Consider the following 14,065-nt stretch of genomic DNA (forward strand, 5'->3'; position numbering starts at 1 on the left):
TCTTTCATACAACTATCTTGCAAATTAGGACGCACTGTTGGTCTGAAATATTGGTTTCTTTCTTGTACACCTTAGAAGTGACATGAAATTTCATTCAGGTAGGTAGCCGTGTTGGTCTGATGCAGTCGAAATAAATTTTAAAAATTTAAAAATGTCCAGTAGCACTTTAGAGACCAACTAAGTTTGTTCTGGGTATAAGTTTTCGTGTGCATGCACACTTCACAAAAGCTTATACCCAGAACAAACTTAGTTGGTCTCCAAGGTGCTACTGGACAATTTTTTAATTTTTAAATGAAATTTCATGTTTACAATCTCAACAGTCATTTGAAGATTTTTGTCTTTTTATAATGCTAAAGAAGATATAGTACATGCTATAAAGTATAAAGAAATAGGTAATTCTCAGAAAAAAGCAAACATCAGCATTAACTATCATCCCCCGCCCCCAAATATCATTCAAACACACAATGAATACCATAACATTATAAAGTTTATACACACACACACAATCATAGAATCATAGAGTTGGAAGAGACCACAAGGGCCATCGAGTCTAACCCCCTGCCAAGCAGGAAACACCATCAGAGCACTCCTGACATATGGTTGTCAAGCCTCTGCTTAAAGACCTCCAAAGAAGGAGACTCCACCACACTCCTTGGCAGCAAATTCCACTGTCGAACAGCTCTTACTGTCAGGAAGTTCTTCCTAATGTTTAGGTGGAGTCTTCTTTCTTGTAGTTTGGAACCATTGCTCCGTGTCCGCTTCTCTGGAGCAGCAGAAAACAACCTTTCTCCCTCCTCTATGTGACATCCTTTTATATACTTGAACATGGCTATCATATCACCCCTTAACCTCCTCTTCTCCAGGCTAAACATGCCCAGCTCCCTTAGCCGTTCCTCATAAGGCATTGTTTCCAGGCCTTTGACCATTTTGGTTGCCCTCCTCTGGACACGTTCCAGTTTGTCAGTGTCCTTCTTGAACTGTGGTGCCCAGAACTGGACACAGTACTCCAGGTGAGGTCTGACCAGAGCAGAATACAGTGGCACTATTACTTCCCTTGATCTAGATGCTATACTCCTATTGATGCAGCCCAGAATTGCATTGGCTTTTTTAGCTGCCGCGTCACACTGTTGGCTCATGTCAAGTTTGTGGTCAACCAAGACTCCTAGATCCTTTTCACATGTAGTGCTCTCAAGCCAGGTGTCACCCATCTTGTATTTGTGCCTCTCATTTTTTTTGCCCAAGTGCAATACTTTACATTTCTCCCTGTTAAAATTCATCTTGTTTGTTTTGGCCCAGTTCTCTAATCTGTCAAGGTCGTTTTGAAGTGTGATCCTGTCCTCTGGGGTGTTAGCCAATGTAGAGTCAAATACAAAAAAGGGTTTGCTCCCGCTACATAGGGCTATAGGAAGTTGCCTAATACCAAGACAAGCCTGTCAGGAGTGCATGCAGGAGCCAGGCACTGTGACTGGGAGGGCTTTGCAGAACTGGGGCTTTCCTAAGTTTGTTCTGAAGAGGTAAGGCGCAGCTGCACAGGTGAAGCCGATTGGTAACTCACAGCACCTGGTGGCAAGAGCCGGGAAGGGATATAAGGTCAGCATTTCCCTTTGGCTCTTTGCCACAGCAACACGCTTCCTGCCTTGCTGTGTTTGGCTTCTTGACTCCTTGCTTCCTGACCCTCGGACCCTTGGCTTCCTGACTCCTGGCTTCCTAGCTCCTGTTGCTGCTCCCACCCCACCGTCTTGCCCCCAGTCCCAACATCTTCAGCCGGGACTTCGACCGCCCGTAAACCGGACCATGACAAAGCCATTGGTTGATCTAACTCGGTACTGTAAGCCCTAATTGGCCATGGCTCTCCAGGGTTGTAGGCAGGCTTCTTTCCCAGCCCTACCTGGAGGTGCTGGGGATTGTACCACTGAGCTGTCGCCCTTCTTCTTATTATTGAACGAAGGAGAAATTAAGGAGCAAAGAAGGACAGAGCCTCTGCCCCAGCAGAGCAGAATACTTATTTATATGGGGTTATAGAGATAAAACAAGGAGACAGAGTGAGAGCCATAAGAGAAAGAACTGTGAGAAAGGGTTAGGTGTGGAAGGATGTCTGAGCTTCCAGCCTTGGTGGTGAGCCCAGGGATAGCAGACGGAATATACAATTTATATTACTGAAGGGACTTTGTGATGGGGGGGTGGGTCCTTTCTTCCCTGAGGAGTTGAGGACTCACCAGGCAGAACCTGGAGTAAGGATCTGATCCTGGGCTACCAAGGGCTCCTTGGTGATGTTTTGGGAACAAAAAACTGGACAATTATATACTACTTTGGCTAATGTTACTCATTACTCCTTCCATTTTGGAAGAGAGAACAGGCTACCACCCTTGCGTAAGACTTTATAGCCTTATTTAATCAAATGTTTTCTTGTCATTGCAGACCTGTTAGGGAGTTCTCAGTACCAAGGGGAGTTAACGCTTTCACATACTGTGGAAAAGCCAATATTGTTGTTACTGGGGGTAGGTAAAAATGCCTTCGATCTACTAAATAAGTCTTGGTGATCGTTTCCAAAATTTCTCAGTTGCTAAATAATTGCAATGTTGTTGCTGCTGTCTACAAAACATAAATTATTATTATTATTATTATTATTATTATTATTATTATTATTATTTTATTTATTTCTATAATGCCCTCATCCAAAGATCACAGGGTGTTTCACAACATAAAAACACAAAAATGCATACTATAACAACAAACAAAAACAATACCTCCCACAGGTTAAAAGGCCACAGATTGCTTAAGCAGCCAAAGACCTGGGAGAAGAAGAATGTTTTTGCCTGGCTCCTAAAGATAGAAGAGGAGTTTGGATTTGATATCCCGCTTTATCACTACCCGAAGGAGTCTCAAAGCGGCTAACATTCTCCTTTCCCTTCCTCCCCCACAACAAACACTCTGTGAGGTGAGTGGGGCTAAGAGACTTCAAAGAAGTGTGACTGGCCCAAGGTCACCCAGCAGCTGCATGTGGAGGAGCGGAGACGCGAACCCGGTTCCCCAGATTACGAGTCTACCGCTCTTAACCACTACACCACACTGGCTCTCAAAGGCGCTTGGTGAGCCTCCTTGGGGAGAGCATTCCACAAGTGCGGAGCCACCACAGAAAAGGCCTGTTCTCACGCTGCCTGACCAATGCCTCACTCGGTACAGTGGTGCCCCGCAAGACGAATGCCTCGCAAAACGAAAAACGCACAAGACGAAATGGTTTTTCGGTTTTTGCGTCGCTTCGCTAGACGATTTTCCCTATGGGCTTGCTTCACAAGACGAAACGTCTTGCGAGTTCTTGCGAGTTTGTTTCCTTTTTCTTAAAGCCGCTAAGCTGCTAAGCCGTTAATAGCCATGCTTCGCAAGACAAAAAAACCGCAAGACGAAGAGACTCGCGGAACGGATTAATTTCGTCTTGCGAGGCACCACTGTATAAGGCTACTTCCTGTCTTCCTGTGCTCCATCCTGACAACAATGTACCAGCTGCAATTTACATCAGCTGAAAGTCTCTGGATGAAGTAGCAGCATCAAGGCAATCCTGCCATATTCTAATGTGAGGGAGAAGCAGACGGTAGACATAGTCTTCCTATATAGTATCATATCAGACTGTTGGTGTTTCTCCTAGTTGTCTGCCATGTTTCATGCCTGGGATGTAGGTTTGTTATAGAGAAAGTGAAATAATCATCTCAAATTGCAGATGGAACACCTAGGCTTTGCTTGGTTAGTATTCAGCATCACAATGAGCCTCCAGTTGTTCAGATCAGCAGTGTTGAACAGCAGTGAGCATGTGGAATAATTGACGATAAATACCATATTGGCCTGAATATAAGCCGCACCCGAATATAAGCCTCACCTTTAAAATTGGGGGGGGGGGTGGAGAAAGAAGAAAACATATCCGAATATAAACCACTCCATTCCTTTCTGCTCCTGGCTGCATAACGGTGGGGGGGGGGCATAGCCACGCTGCATTGCCAGTGGCCTTTCCCCTTCTTCGCTGTCTCCCTTCCTGGTCTTGGGGGAGAGGATCGAGGACTATGTGCAGGGCATTGTTTGCTCCTGGCTGCGTACTGTAAGGTTGCAAATATAAGCCGCACTTTAACTTTTCATGGTCGGAATTTGGGGGGGAAAGAGAGGCTTATATTCAGGCCAATGCAGTATGTCTAAAACAGCACATTTGGGTCCAGCTATAGCACTACTCTATGAAACTCAATCAGCAGAGAAAAATAAAAATGTCTGATGATAAATATAGTTAGGTTACCGATATCCTCTTATTGATTAGCAGAGAGAGTGTGGCTGAAATATTCAACATCTTATTCCCTGTAAAATAAAAATTGACATCCTAGCAATATTTTTTACTGAATTACACAAACATTTGCTGAATGCATTGATCATGCAACTAAAACAAGAACTTATTTAAGAAATGAGTCAGCTGCTCCTAAATACTAATACTTGGGACTAAAAGCAATTTATACTTAGTATTAATTGCTAGGCTGTCCATGGCTGTTGCCGTACAGTTCTAATAAAGTGCTGTCAAGTCTTGCCTGTCAGTGGAATAATGTTGTTTTAAATCATTTGAAAAACTGAGTTATAACTCAGTATACCTTTGCTGATAAAACTGTCTTTTCATCATTTTGCTCAGAAGTATTGGAAGAAGGTTGAACAGAGAGTGTATTCTTTTATTGCTCATCATTCATGTCAACATAATTCTTAGAAGTCATAAATTTAATGAATGCTGCAGATGTCTAGCTGCCTTCAAATCCTTTTTATACATTGTTACACAGCCCAAAGTCTGCCTAACACTTTCTCTGAGCCAGTTCTATAGCACATGCTGTTTTTTGACAAATACAGGGAACTATGTAATTGCTTATGATTTTTTCCATTCACACCTACCCACACCTGATCGTCACACTGTTCTCTGTTTGAGGGACAGCTGCTTCCATGTGTCATCATCAACACCACCAAAAAAGCATCCCTCCTGCCTGCCTGCTGGGCTGACATTTGAGATGAAAGATGCATAAGAAATAACAGAGCTTTATTCTTGGAACTCAAAGAAGTTTCATTGAAAGTTGAGTGCAGTCTTATGCCTAGTCACAGAGACATAACAGTGATACAAAACAACCTTTCTAACTTTGTGCCTTCCCCATGCTTTGAACTACAGCCACCATCATCTCTGACTATTGGCCATGCTAGCTGGGGCTGATGGGAGTTGGAGTCCAAAAAAACCTCTGGAGGGCACCAAGTTGAGAAAGCCTGGTATAAGCATTTCTCAGGTTATTCTTCAAAACATGGTGGCTGCTTCCTTACGCTAGGGACAGTAATGGAAAAGTAGAAGATGAATGGTTTGGAAAAACTAGTATTATGCTAGACCTTCTTGATTTTTTCTTTAAAATGCAAGGTGTGCATCTGTAAAGACTGACAGCAGTTTTTCAAGTACATGTATTGTAATTGGCTTCCCAAACACATGGCTGGGAAATGAAGCACAGCCCTTTGCCGTAAAGGCTAACAGCAAACATGCTGAAGCCAGAGCCTATCCAGGTGCTAAATAAATCATTTTAAAATTGTGTTACTAAAACATTTCAGTAAACCAGCCACCCCTGTCTAAAATAGCTAGTCACAAAGTATTAGTTTGAGCAATTTATACATTCTTTGGTTACCTCCTTTCTAGATGTGCCTGTTTTTTTCAACAGAGGATCAATCAGTCCTAGTCAGAACAGGCTGACACTGTGATAAGGTGTCAGGAACAGAGCATGGTTCCTTAAAACCTCTACAGTCACTATCAGGGTAGCAGTTGCTCCCCCTAAAAAGGATGGGAGGAAGAAGAGGAGTTTGGATTTGGTATCCCACTTCATCATTACCCGAAGGAGTCTCAAAGCGGCTAACATTCTCCTTCCCCTTCTTCCCCCACAACGAACACTCTGTGAGGTGAGTGGGGCTGGGAGGCATCAAAGAAGTGTGACTGGCCCAAGGTCACCCAGCTGCTGCATGTGGAGGAGCGGAGACGCGAACCCGGTTCCCCAGAATACAAGTCAACTGCTCTTAACCACTACACCACACTGGCTCTTGTTAAGTTCAAAGGAATCATATGCATGGGAGAAGGATACCAGATCTGCATGAAACATGATGAATAGAGACTCCAGTGTCACAGGGTGGTAGTCAACTAAGTTTTACTCAGAGAAGGCCCACTGAAATTAATGGATCCTAGCCACATGACCCGGAAGCTGTACGCCGGCTCCCTCGGCCAATAAAGCGAGATGAGCGCCGCAACCCCAGAGTCGGCCACGACTGGACCTAATGGTCAGGGGTCCCTTTACCTTAACCCTAATTTCAGTGGGTCTCTTTGGGATATTCTCTCTATTGCTCTGATATGCCTTCAGTTTGACTGAAGATGGTATGTGCGTCCATTCAAGAAGCGACAGGGGTCTGTTCCATCTGGCATGTCTCCACGCCAAGACAAATGTGCAGTGGGTTCTCATCCAAAAGATGTTGTTTGCAGATGACGCAGCCTTCACAGCACACTCTGAGGAAGCTCTACAGAGACTCATCAACCACTTTGCCCAAGCCTGCTTGGAGTTTGGCCTCACCATCAGCCTGATGAAGACCAACATCTTGGCTCATGATATTGCCAGCACTCCACACAGCAGCATGGGTGACGACACTCTTGAGGTGGTAGACAATTTTGTCTACCTGGGCTGTAGCATAACCAGCAACTTCCATTGACACTGAGCTGTACAAGCATATTGGCAAGATAGCGAAGGCAATGGCTCATCTTTCCAAAAGGGTATGGAGGAATGTGATGCTAACAACTCCCAAGATGAAGATCTACCAGGCTTGTGTGCTGAGCATGCTGCTTTATGGAAATGAGTCATAGGCAATGACTCACTATCCGCCAGGAGCAATGCCTCAATGCCTTCCGTATGTGCTGCATCAGGAAGATTTTGGGCAGCACATGGTAGGACAGAGTCTCAAACAAAGATGTGCTCTTCGAAGCTCACATTTCCAGTATGTTCGCACTTATGTCTCAGAGATGTCTAAGCTGGCTTGGTCATGTACACAGAGTGGCAGATGGCAGGATCCCCAAGGATGTGCTTTACGGGGAGTTGGCTTGAGGCACCATGCCTGTTGGCAGACCAACTCTGCTATAAAGATGTCTGCAAATGTGAAATGAAGGCAACACCAACCTTGCCGTGGAAATTCCTTGCAGATGACCACAGTGCCTGGAGACAGTCAGGTTGTGTATCCACATCAATGGCCACAGGAGGAATGACTTCTGGGAGTAGCCCAGAGAGAAGAAATGCTATGGTGCATCCAACAGCAAAACTGGATGCCTGCATTTGCCCCAGCTGCAATAAGATATGTCTCTGCTGTATCAGTCTCAGCAGCTACAGCTGGCACTGTAACTCTCCAACAGTTTGACTTAACCCTCAGTGGTGGACTCTTCCATTGACCCTCAAGAGCAATGGAGGCCAACAACTAACTCTGCATAATATTTAGAAGAAAACCACCCAGAGTGGCACTGCACAATCTGTGACTGTGCTGGTCAGACACATAACACCTACTACAAAGGTGCTTAATATACAGTTATCTAAGCAGGAATAAGAACATAGAGAGGAAACAGAATTCTCCCCTCCCCCCATTAGACCAGTTAGCTAAGAATTCCCATGTGGTACTTGCAATATCAACACAGTATTACATGCAGCTACAGAAGAAAGTAATACAAATCCCACAAATTTGCTTCTGACAGGCTAATAGCTCAGACAAACTCAGACAGACAAAGAGCTTTCCCACCCTCCAAAATGGAGGTTACATCTTAAAATGGCAACATGTTGGATTGAGATGCATAGAAAAAATAACCATACAAGTGTAAGCACTGCCGCCGCCCCCCACAAACTGCTAAATGATATGGTAATAATAATAATCTCATATCATGTACCAGTCTGTGATGATGATGATGATGATGATGATGATGATGATACCACGGTATATTAATAACTCTACCAGTATTGAGTTGTTGTGCAGCCCAGGTAACAGGCTCACTGGTCCATTCCTTTCTCCAGGAGATGATAAAATTCTTCGTTTGTGGCATCCTAACATCAATACGAAGCCAGTGGGGAAGCTGATGGGACATTTATTTAGCATAACAGAGATTGTCACCAATGAAAAGGACCAGCACATTATTAGCCTTTCGACTGCAAAGGTAAACTACTTTTTCACTGTGTCTTACTGAGAGAAGCTGCTGCTTTCTCCTCTCATGAGTCAGTAAAAATATTATATATATATATATATATATAGAGAGAGAGAGAGAGAGAGAGAGATGAGACAACCCACAATTTTTCCTTTGAGGTATCTTCTGCATTCTAGTTCATATAGATATAGGCAGTGCTTTTTTTCTTCAAAAAATGGTCAGGGGTACTCTGATTTTCCTACTCATATTGAAATACTGCCCCTCAATAAGGCCAAACTTAGATTCACAAAATGTTTAGGGGTATGTGGGCCCCTGCGTCCCCCCAGGAAAAAAAGCACTGGATATAGTAGGTAGTCAGCTGTACAGTGCATTAGTCCAAAACTACTCTTTTCAATGTTTCCCCGAAGTTTCTATTTAAATCCCTTTTCCCCAATCAAAATGTTGAATATATTGGAAAAGCCCAGGGAAGCAGTATATAAACATATGGCAAATGGCTGCATGAAGAAAGGGATAGTATAGAAAATCTTGTTAACATATATCCATTTGCAAATAGGGAAATTGTTTATTTATCTGGCATTTCTAAAAAGAATCTGCATTAACATCATGGTGACTCCAATACGTTCTTTCCTCTTTCTTTAGTCCCAAAGGGACTTCATGCAGTCTAGAGCAGGCATCCCCAAACTCAGCCCTCCAGCTGTTTTGGGACTACAGTTCCCATCATCCCTGACCACTGGTCCTGTTAGCTAGGGATTATGGGAGTTGTAGTCCCAAAACAGCTGGAGGGCCGAGTTTGGGGATGCCTGGTCTAGAGCCTGGTATTACCTGGCCATGAGTTTGAATTTCTCTAGAGACTTCAGAGAAAAAGTAAACAAACAAACAAAGCACAATCAGTGCAACCTTGATCCTTTCTGTGTTTTACCCATATATTTTTCACTCTTGATACTTGTACTGGAATATAACACTTAAAAATAATATTGGAATATACATTTATAGTGTTGTGAGTTTGGGGGGAGTAGGCTGTATGCCAAGACCCTTCTAGTGCCTGAGCCCCACTTCTAATTCTTGGAATAGCTTCCGGTGAAGTGATAGCCTGGGTGATGGGCCATTAAGGGGAACAAAGGAAGTGGATCTGTGCAAGATGGCAAAAAGGTGGAGGCCCCTCCCCCAGCCGGTGGGTAGTTAGAAAGACAAAGTCTGAGAGCCGAGAACTGGAGGGATGTGAGGTGGTAGCAATGCTTTTTTCTGAGTTTGCTCAAGGGTACGCAGTACTGGCACCCTTTTCCCCAACTGTTAAAAGTGTAGCACTTACTGTAAGTACTTCATGGTGAGTACTATGAAGTCTTTTTCTTTTAAAAAAAATGCACTGGGTAGAAGGAAAGCTGCAAGCTGGGAAGTGAGAGAGTCAAGCAGTGTATCTTAATATATTAATATAATAATAATTATAATATAATATAAATCATAATAAATTAATAATAAAAATATAGCAATATAGCTGCCAGGTGTAGCAAGGAGATACATCTTACTATATCCCTATAGTATCAAAAGGGTCTTTTCTGTTTTCCCATCAGCCTACCATTGCATGAATGAGCTCTTGGCAAGCCCAGCCAGAGTCCACTGTATTCTTTGTTTGTATCAAGGCAAAACAAAAGCCTTCTGGAAACTATTAGAGGGAATTAAGAAGACTTAGTGTTGATGATGCAAGCGCAACACCCGAGTGGGGAATTGAGTTCCAGTATCTGCTCCCCTACTTACGTTCCATTCACTACCTGCTTTGACTCTGCTCTCCTGAGCTTGAAGAACAGCAGCATTCCTCGTCAGATTATGGCTGCGAATTAATTTGGCCTGATAAAGCTGATAAAACGGGGGGCAGGGGGAGTAATTAAATCAATTAAAAGTGTGTAATTGAACAAACCAGAGGAAATGTGAGGTTGGCCACAATTCAAAGAGCTCACATCCAGAAATGAAGAGGCATGGCGAATGGTCTCAGCCCTTGAAATGTCAGTACATTATGTTATCTGCATCCCTCTCTCCTGAGTGGTGAGAGGTTTTGAAGATTACCTGAGATGGTGGTATTTATTTACACATTTACACAAGCTGAGTATAAGATGGTAGGGCTCACAGCATTAAAACTCCAGTAGATCATGCTCCCCTATTAGGTTTTGGGTGTGTGTGGAGTAAAGCCATACTTTTGAACTTGACGCAGAGAGGAAGCCAAGCTTATGTGTCTTCCCAGCTCAAAATGAGACTGGCCCAGATTATCTGTGGCCTAAAAACAGATGGAAGCAACTCAGGGAAAACCCAGTAAGACAACCATTTGATGATGACATCATGTGGCTGCCCCATATCAGTGAACAAAGTGCAACAATTCCACATTACGTTTCCAAGGGTGCTTCCAGAGAATCTATATACTGGGCAGTCATCCTGATTTTTTTGCAGGGAGATTAGACAATGTTGGCTATTTAATGAGTATTCTGAGTTGTTTGCCGGAAGGTTTGTTGATGTTGCATCAGAGCAAGTTCTCATTCTACGCAGTGCGTTTTCTCATTATTTTCCTTTTTGCAAAGTCTGATACCTGTGCATTTTTTTTATGGTCCGAAATGCAGAACTTTGCGTTTGTCCTTGTTGAATGGCATTGGGGGGGATCCAGCTCAGTTTTCTACTTTATCAAGATCATTTTGAATTCTATTCTTGCCTTTTGAGTGTTAGGTTTCCTCACACTTTTGTAACCTTCACAAATTTGATAAAGATTCTATCCGCTTCTTCATCCAAGTCATTGATGAACATGTCAAAGAGCATCAATCCCAGCCCTGAAGGATCCCACTTGAAGCCTCCCAAAATTTGACAATGAACTATTGATAAGCGCTCTTTTTCTAACCAAGATACAGTGCAGAACTTTGTCAGATCCTTCGCTTAAATCAAGATAAAACTGTGCCCACAACATTCCCATACCCACTTAGTTAGTAACCTAATCAGAAAAAGAGATTATTATTATTATTATATTTTATTTGTACCCCACCCATCTGACTGGGTTGCCCCAGTCACTCTGGGCAGCTTCCAACAAATATAAAAACATAATCACTTCCATTCATAAACATCATAAATACTTTCAGGGTGTCATGTTATAAATGTTACTATTCTAGACGGTATAGTTGTAATGTTGCAAAAGTCTGACTTTTGTAAGCCATATCCACAATTTATTTTAAAATACTCAGCTTCACTCGGTTTCTTCTGGTTTAGCCGGATTCCAGCCAAGTGGCCTTTGTTCACATTGTCCAACGCTATCCATTGAAATGACATTGCAAATTAGACAGATGTTTCCCATAGTGCACTGGGCTCAGCAGGCTGCTTCTACTCACGGAGAGGTTCTTTGTCGAGAGCAAGCAGCAGAGTGCTGTGGGTTTAAATAGAAAGCTGTGGGGCCTATCTGTGAATACAAATCTTTGAGAAAGGCTTACTGAATATAGCCATTCTTCTCCACCCCCCACCCCATTGCTCTCTGGATGGAAGATTGACGTACATTTTATAATGGAGACTCAGTCGCAATAAATAGGGTGTGAACTGTAAGAACAATCACAACGAAATTCACTGTTTGAACAAATTCTAGACTATTTCCTATATACATCTGGCACTTCGGCCTAGAAAAGAAAATGGACTGAAATGGGTCAAGTGGTGAAAATGTACATTTTTGTTTTTACATCTTGGTTTTGTTCAAAGTAGCAGCAGGGAGCAACCTTTGTCATGTTGCATGAAAATGGGGCAACGCGATCCACCATTTTTTTCCTATTGCACTCAAGGAACAAGACCTACAGCAGGCATAGGCAAACTCTAGCTGTTTTGGGACTACAACTCCCATCATCCCTAGCTAACAGGACCAGTGGTCAGGGATGATGGGCGTTGTAGTCCCAAAACATCTGGAGGGCCGAGTTTGCCTATTCCTGACCTACAGTGTATAGGATGTCAACTTTAAGCATATATTTAACTATTTCCTTGATTTTTACATATAATCCAGAGGGCAAGACTTTACATATATACATCATTTTATTTGTATGCCACCTTCCCATTTAAAGCCATGCTCAAGGCAGCTTTCAGCATGGGGCGGAGGGGGGAACCTAATTACAAACATAAGTAGTCAGACAACAAATTAAGCATCAAAAATACAGAACTAAATTGATCAATTTCCACATAAATCATAATAAGATACAAATTATATATATATATATATATATATATATATATATATATATATATATAATCAGTAGCAGCAACAACCGTGCCTCCCTCTCTTTACAGAGAGACTCCCAGCAACTCTTAAGAAATTCATTATGGTTGGAGGTCTCAGGAAACTTCCCAAGTGGTGTCTGTTTTTACATTTGCCAACTGAAGAAACAAAATGAGATTTGGGCTCCTTCCCCTAATACTGGCAGCCCCTTTCTGCTACTACTTGACTAAATATTAAAGCCATTTCCATATATTAACAAATTAAAACCAGCAAAATAGAATTCTGAACAGAGCCATGTGATATTCAGACTGTAATACTAGACACAGAGGCTCCACTGAACAGTGATCCACTCCATGTTTTCCAGTTGTGTAACGTACTAGAATCTGGAGCCGTTCAAACCCAGGACTCAGGCCCCATCTGCACTATACATTGAATGCTGTGTCCTACCATTTTAACAACCATGACTTCCTCAAAAGAATCCTGGGAACTGTAGTTTGTTAAGGGTGCTGAGAGTTTTCAGGAGATCTCTATTCCCTTCACAGAGTTAGAACTTTCAGAGTAGTTTAACAATCCATCCCTTGTCCTAGGGGACTTTGCTTTAAGTGTATAGTGCCTCAGTCTCCCCTCTCTCTTCCCCGACCACGGAAGCTGTCTTGCTATTAGACAGCTATGAAAGAGTCTAGAAGGCCTCACTTTTGACTAAAGTCATTTTAATGAAACCATGATCTGCCCTGAGCACTGTCCTTGTCTGTTTTTTTCTGGGGCCCTTGGAGTCTTACACAAAATGGGACTTACTGAGAAAACATGCAAAGAATTACACCCTCTGATTATTTAAAATGGCTCTGCTTCAAATCTGAACAATACAGTAGCACAGCCGAATTCCATCCATTCCCTACGTAGCCGAGAGCCAACTGAACGGGAGAAACATTCTGTGAGAAAAGTAACCCAGATATTAAAGTTGTATCCTCCAGGAATAGCTTTCAGTGTCGTAGTTGTTTAGCTAGTCTGTAATTTTCATTTTTACTCGCATTAAGGGTAATGCGAGTAAACTTCTTGAATTGTGTAAGTGGACTACAGTGCTATCAGAAAGGCTGTAAAATCCACAGTCAAAACACTGGTGAAAACCAGACAATTTTCATGTAATGCCTAATAATAATATTCAAGCTGCAGTTCTGATTGTATAGACTTCTTGAATTGTGTAAGTGGACTACAGTGCTATCAGAAAGGCTGTAAAATCCACAGTCAAAACACTGGTGAAAACCAGACAATTTTCATGTAATGCCTAATAATAATATTCAAGCTGCAGTTCTGATTGTATCTCATCCCACTGAGATTAATGTGACTTGAGCTCTGATCACTGTTCAAGATGTCAGTCTCCAGGATCAGATGTCCTTCATATTCTTTACCTATATTCAGTTATTGTAGCAGCCTGTTGGGAAAAGATCTTAACTGAAATGTTTGGTTATGACAGTCCATATAACTCAAAGAATGTTCTTTAGGGATTTTTAAGAGGCACAGCGTTAGAGCTAGTTCTCATCCCGAAGCAAAGTTCTTAACCTGAAGCACTATTTCTGAGTTAGCGGAGTCTGTAACCTGAAGCGTATGTAACCTGAAGCATGTGTAACCTGAGGTACCACTGTATGCAT

At 42.5% G+C, this 14,065-nt stretch overlaps 1 protein-coding gene across 1 annotated transcript in view; it reads left to right on the forward strand.

Moving 5' to 3' along the window:
- Positions 1-14,065, forward strand: part of WDR64 (WD repeat domain 64) — a 69,131-nt gene that overhangs the window by 21,035 nt on the left and 34,031 nt on the right. Inside the window, exons 9-10 of the mRNA XM_083604239.1 lie at positions 2,419-2,498; positions 8,073-8,212. Of these exons, the coding sequence (XP_083460365.1) occupies positions 2,419-2,498; positions 8,073-8,212 (220 nt within the window). The remainder of the gene's footprint in view (positions 1-2,418; positions 2,499-8,072; positions 8,213-14,065) is intronic.

Source organism: Podarcis filfolensis (genome assembly GCF_964270895.1).
Source record: "Podarcis filfolensis genome assembly, chromosome: 3".
NCBI lineage: Eukaryota > Metazoa > Chordata > Lepidosauria > Squamata > Lacertidae > Podarcis > Podarcis filfolensis.